Here is a 6,138-nt window from a genome sequence, read left to right as displayed (position 1 = left end):
GAGTGACCTTGGGCAAGTCACAGCCTCTTCACTTACCTCACAGGGTCATTGCAGGGGGATGTGGTGAACCATGTACTCCTTAGAGCAGGGATAGGCAACCTAAGGCCCATGGGGGTCGTTTAACCGGCCCACGAGCCACCCTCAAACCGAGCTGCCTACTCGGCAAGTCCCCGCACGCTGTGCTAAACTGGCGGAGAGGGGACTCGCTTCCGCGGTGCCGGAAATCACATCTGCACATGCTCAGACGCTGAAAATAGTGTCTGCACAGATTTTCTGTGCAGATGCCAGAAATTGCAGCTGTACATGCTCATGTGCGTGTGCTCCGGCTCACGGAGGGATCTCCACTGGAGTGAACCAGCCCAGGCAAGGTAAACCTTAGAGAAAACGGTGGGATAGAAAGGCAGTAAATAAGCTCTTCTGCTTGCGTGATTAAGAAAGCTGGAGGGGCCTGGCTAATTTCTAACACTGACACTGAAATAGTTAAAAGTGGACAACAAGCCATTGCTAACATGCTCACAGTAATTTTGATTTGAGAAAGGAATCCCCCCCCCCAAAAAATCATATTATCCACCATCAAACTGGACAGCATTTAGGGAAACTGATTCTCAAGTTTCTGTGTGATTTGAGGGTGATAAGAATTCAGAGCAGTGTTAAATAGGAAGCTACTGAATAGGAAGCTACTGAAGGTATTTGAATATAAATAGGAGTACCATTTGTACAAGAGCAGGAATTCTTATAGGAGCAGCAATTAAAACAATACAAAAGTGTAGTATTGCCCTCTGTTGGTGAGTGCATTTGTCTTTGCTACTCCACTGTAATTCAGGCCTTGTATGTGTCATATATTTGATATTTTTCTAAGATTGTCTAAGGGAGTGCTCCAATTTATCCTTATCCAGCAAGAGCAGAGCATAAGCAATTACTGGCTCTGGGGGGTCTTTCAATATAGGCATTCCCTTCCTCCACACATAAAGTGTGACCTGATGATGATTTGACATTTCATCTGAGATGTGTGTGCCTCTGCAGGCCCAACAGTGATCATATACATAGCCCACATTCAACAACCACAGTTCTATTAACTGGAGTGACAATTGTTTTTTTTTATATATATATATAAACCAGAAACCTGAGCTAGTATATACCTTTGCTGCAGCCAGTGTTACAGGATTCACACCTCAATGAAGATGGGTACATACAGTAGTATTTTTGTTCTACCCCCCCCCCCACTGCAAAACTTTCTTTCTTTCTTTCTTTGCTTGCTGGCTAAAGTGTGACAGTGAAGCATACCGCCATGCACAGAAAATTGCCAACTACTTCTGCTGGTGAGTACCAAATCAGTCAAGTCAAGATAATTCTGCAAGTCACACCAGTGTGTACAGAAGACAAATCAGAGGTAAACTGACAACACAACAATCCATTTACATATTACATGGTCATCACTACCACTCTTCCCAGTATCAAACTTCAGTGTTCCTGTACTTAATAATTTGAAAGCAAGTCAGGGCTACATTTTGAGCTCCTACTTGTTCCATCCAATACTGGACTTTGTGCTCCAATGCCGCAAAACATATGAGGTAGCCCACGGTGGCTAACCACATACAAGGTAGCAGTTTCTGTATATTTGGCAAGTTTGGAGATACGCAGAAAAAAATATCAGTTTGTACAATTAAAAAAAGCCAGTGGAATGAACATGCTTACTGCCCTCCAGAAGGCACGGAATATAGGGCAACAGCATCATTTGAAGGACAACGAAGTTGGTATGATCAATTATGTACTAGCAGCTTGTATGAACCTGAATGAGAGGTAACTATTACTCTTTAAATAAGTATACACACACTACCTTTTAGAATAAACTGTCTGAGGCTCAAAGAATGAGAGCTGAGGCATATGCACTTGCCCCACAATCCAATTCTCTCCCCCACCAATCCAGGAAGCTACAGTGGTACCTCGCAAGACAAATGCCTCGCACAACGAAAAACTCGCAAGACGAAAGAGTTTTGTGTTGCGCGAGGCATTCGCAAGACGAGGTTTTCTATGATCGCTGCTTCGTCTTGCGATACACGGCCATAGAGTGTAGAGCAGGAAGGCGGCAAAGGAAGATCAGCATGTCAGCTGATCTTCCTTTGCCAGGGGGATGGAGCCGAAGTGCGGCGGTGCGGTGGCTGCCCCCGCCTGTTTTCCTTCTGCCAAGGGGGAGACAGGCAGGGGCAGCCACCGCACCGCTGCGATCGGACGGGGCTTCGGAGACCTTCTCCGAAGCCCCATCCCATGCCAGGGAAGACAGGCAGGAGGGAGAAGTGTCTCTCCCCCCCCCCTGCCGCGCACAGCCGGCATCGTACGCAACTTTGGAGACCTCCGAAGCCCCGACCCATGCCGGGGAAGACAGGCGGGAGGCGGCGGCGGGGAGAAGCGCTTCTCCCCACGCCACCTCACACACAGCCGGCATGGGACGGGGCTGCGCCTTCTCCGAAGCCCTGTCCCATGCCACCGCCAGTCCCCCGGAGCCCTTAGGAACGCATTAAGTTTCAGTGCATTCGTATAGGAAACCACGACTCGCAAGACTAATTTTTCGTAGGATGAATTGAGTCCTGGAACAAATTAAATTCGTCTTGCAAGGCACCACTGTATAGTGTTTTAAGGATTGTGACCATTTTAAATCTAAAAATGTTTCTGTGGGTTTTTGGGGGGATTAATTAGGTCAAGGAGAGCCCTTCACTTGATCCTAATTATATACACTTTGAGTTACAAAATGGACACAGCCCAATGCAGGGGAACATCTGAGGACTGCTTTCTGGGCCCCACACCACACTTTTCACCACCATTACTCTAAACCTTGGCAATGCCTCCTGATTGCCTGGATGGTGAGACGGGCTGAGGGCAGAACCCAAAGTGGGCAGAGCAATGAAAGTAAAATTTACCTTTGCGCAGTAGGCCAATTTCTATACCCACCCCTCTATTCTCCTTCCAGGCAGGGTAGAGGCATTATCAGAGTTTATAGACACATCCCAGCCAGCAAAAACTACTTGGCATAAAAAGCAGGGCTAGTAAAGGGTGTGGCCCAAGGAGAGCTGCAAGGGCCAGACAAAGAAGCACAGAGGGCCGTATTTAGCAACAGATCACCATTTTCAAAATAAGGACTTTCAAACAGTTAAAAAAAAGACCAGTAGCCTGACCGTGCAGTACATTTTGGATCAAACCAAATCAGCACCCACAGCTGGTTCATACTTTGTTGGGGACGCATTAGTAATTTGCTGTGACGGAGAGAACTGCATCTTCAAACACCCCAAGGAACACAGCCATTGATGTGTCTGCAGCCAGTCTCCAATTAATGTCTTCAAGCAGGGTTAATACAAACATCAGTCAAACATTGCCATGCCTGTAGTGCTGTATAAAGAACCAGTTCTTGCTTCTGAGTAAGCCTGCTTAGACTTTCAGCCTCAAGGGGCAACATATAGCTGAGGCTATTGTTGGGAGCATTGTAAGGTAGCCTAACAAAAATCTACCTATAGAAAATAGGCACGTAAATACATTAGAGCTTGGGCTGCTGTGACATATTTGAAGGTCAGTTTAAGTGTGGAATTTATCCAGACAATGAAGACAAAGCAAGTGTTGAATGATACACGCACACACATCAGACAAGATTCCTTTCTCCAACCAATTGTCTAGCCACCAGCATGGATAAGAAAGCATGTAACACAAAAGACTACTCAGGTTAACTGCACATTCCTCTAAACATGAAGCTGCAACAAAAGACCAGGAAGTGTCTTTAACCTCCACATTAGAGGATAAAACGCGACTACAGGCGGATGTGACAAAGATATCACTTTCTTCTTCATCCAAGCATATTGTCTAGGGCTCTAGGCTCTTGGAAGCTGTACTTGTAAGTGCATCATACATCATTGGGCTCTTCTTCCAAACTAGGTTTTTCAATATTAATTTAACAAATAAATACATGGATGATCACTGCATACTGCTGGATTGTTGTAGTCTCATAAAGATTAAAGCTGCTCATTTAGCCTCTGCAGAGGCAGGAACAGTTGTACACATTCATATGGAAGGTTTCTTTCTTTCTTTAATGACTATTCCAGTTTCTGGTGACTGAGATGACTACGTCTTGGCTCATGTAGCTGGAAAATCCATGAGTAGGAAGTAGTGAGGGAATTAAGGTCTCTCATTTTTATTTTTAGATGTCTGGCATTCAGACATCCCCAGGAATTATTTAGTTTCATAAAGATCTGTGAGAAAGTCTCCCTGTGAGCAATCTTCCCAGGATCCTGTGTTCTTCCAGCACCCAATGAAACAGCACATTAAAAAAGTAAGATATAGATTTGAAGACCCTACTAGCCTACTTAAAAAAAGAAAGTTGACTTCAGTAAGAAACTTCTCTTTTCAGAGAGCTGCTATAAACTGCAGTAATGTGTTTCCAATGTTTTGCCTAGTATATCCTGCGTGTTGTATAGTCCAGAACCATACTAGCAGCTCCAAGCAAGGCAGGATCTGACAGCTCTGAGACAACCACCTTGACATTCTGCACAGAGAACAAGGCCTGCTGATGAATCACATCTTTGACAGTGTTGATATAATGGCTTGCAAGGATGCCAGAAAGTATCACAAGGGAGGGGTTAATAGTGTGCAGGATGTTCACAACTCCAAGGCCCAGAGCTCTCCCTGCTGTGAAAAGAGGAAACAGAAGTATGAATATGGCAATGGTCAAGAGGCAACTTTTTAAAGTTGAAAAATGCTTCCACAGAAGTTGTCTTGCCCTTGGTCTATATATCTACAGTTCTTTTGCTTCACTGTCATATACAAACAGATTTTGGTGGTTCTTAACACACAATGAAACATGTTTATTAGAGGTAATAGTGGAGGTGAGTGTGCAACACCATGTCTCTCATACACCACTTTCAAAAGTGAAAAATAAAGCTACTGCCTGCTTTTATTTTAGGGCAGCTCAATATCAAGAGCCATTAAAACTAATTTTAAAAAGGTTCTGGTATCGTGACGAAATTCATTTATTTAATGTGTACTAATTTATTTTGAAGGCTTACATCCCAGAGAAGATCTCAAGACAGCTAACACAAGATTCACAAAATAATATTGCACTCCAATCTAGCACAGGAATAGAAATGCCATAATGTCCCAGAAAGCAACAATCCCTGATAGGTATTATTCTGTTTAGGAGCATAAATAGTTTCTTAAATTGTGGGCTGGACTGATGCTTAGAACATCCAGCAAGGAAGAGAAGAACAGGACACAGCTGAAGTGACAAGGGCCTTCATTCAATTCAGGTTATGTCAGACAGCTATCTGCAAAACATCCATGTGTTGCCTGCAAACAGAACCAGTTTGTCAGACAGCAAATATTCCTCAGTCTCACCACATCACATCTTTATCCCTAGCCAGGATTCTAACAAAGATTTCTGCCCCATGTTTGCATTCTTACCTGTTTTGACAATATGGTCAGCTTTTGTATTTCCTAGTTTGGCTGCCTGAATGAGATGTGCAGCAGTTACTGCCTCTTCCTTCATTACAGACATCCCCCCAGTTAACAATAAATCCTCTGCTTGAACAAAAAAAAGAGGGGGGGAGAGAAAAGGGTAGAGAACAAGGCATTACAATTCAAGCACTACCATAAACAGGCTAGTGGTTTGTTACATTTCACCAGCCATAAGAAGCGAATGAAATACAGATTCTGATGTGAGCAAGTAAGTGCAAGGCCTTTGTTGTAGCTCAGATGATATGAAACTATTCTGTAGAGATACCACATTGTATATGAACTTTTTTCTTTTAGATTGCTTGCAATATGCAAATAATGTGGTTAAAAAAAAAAAGAGGAATAGGTTCCACCTACCATCGTGCAACTTCTTAGCTTCTCTCTGCAAGGCTATTCCAGAAGCATACGCTTCAATACATCCATGGCTCCCACAGAGGCACTCGGGTCCATCTAAAGAGACTACAATGTGCCCAAGCTCAGCAGCACAAAAAGAACTTCCATGGATCAATTCATTCTGATGAATGATTCCGCCGCCAATACCTAGAAGACATGAAAACACATTTGTGTTGCCACTTCAAAACTTTTCTTTTTCTTTCTAATTCATGAGATAGAAAACAACAGAATTCTAGAAAATAAATGCCAGGCATC

General features: G+C 43.7%; 1 protein-coding gene across 8 annotated transcripts in view; it reads right to left on the bottom strand.

Annotated features, from left to right (window-relative positions):
* Window positions 1–3,101: 3,101 nt before the first annotated feature.
* GNE (glucosamine (UDP-N-acetyl)-2-epimerase/N-acetylmannosamine kinase) overlaps window positions 3,102–6,138 on the bottom strand; it is a 31,218-nt gene continuing 28,181 nt past the window's right edge. For 4 of the 8 annotated variants that reach the window (XM_035140890.3, XM_088658667.1, XM_088658666.1 and 1 more), the window contains 3 exons: window positions 5,848–6,030; window positions 5,440–5,556; window positions 3,102–4,668 (listed from right to left, as the gene is read on the bottom strand). In XM_035140890.3, coding sequence (XP_034996781.3) covers window positions 4,433–4,668; window positions 5,440–5,556; window positions 5,848–6,030 — 536 coding nt within the window. In that variant the 3' untranslated portion in view covers window positions 3,102–4,432. Of the gene's footprint in view, window positions 4,669–5,439; window positions 5,560–5,847; window positions 6,031–6,138 lie in introns of all 8 variants that reach the window. The other 4 variants (XM_060269049.2, XM_088658665.1, XM_060269051.2 and 1 more) reach the window with 1 other exon arrangement.

This window comes from Zootoca vivipara, chromosome 15 (genome assembly GCF_965207765.1).
Source record: "Zootoca vivipara chromosome 15, rZooViv2.hap1.1, whole genome shotgun sequence".
Taxonomy (NCBI): Eukaryota; Metazoa; Chordata; class Lepidosauria; order Squamata; family Lacertidae; genus Zootoca; species Zootoca vivipara.
This window is presented reverse-complemented; position numbering and strand designations above follow the sequence as displayed.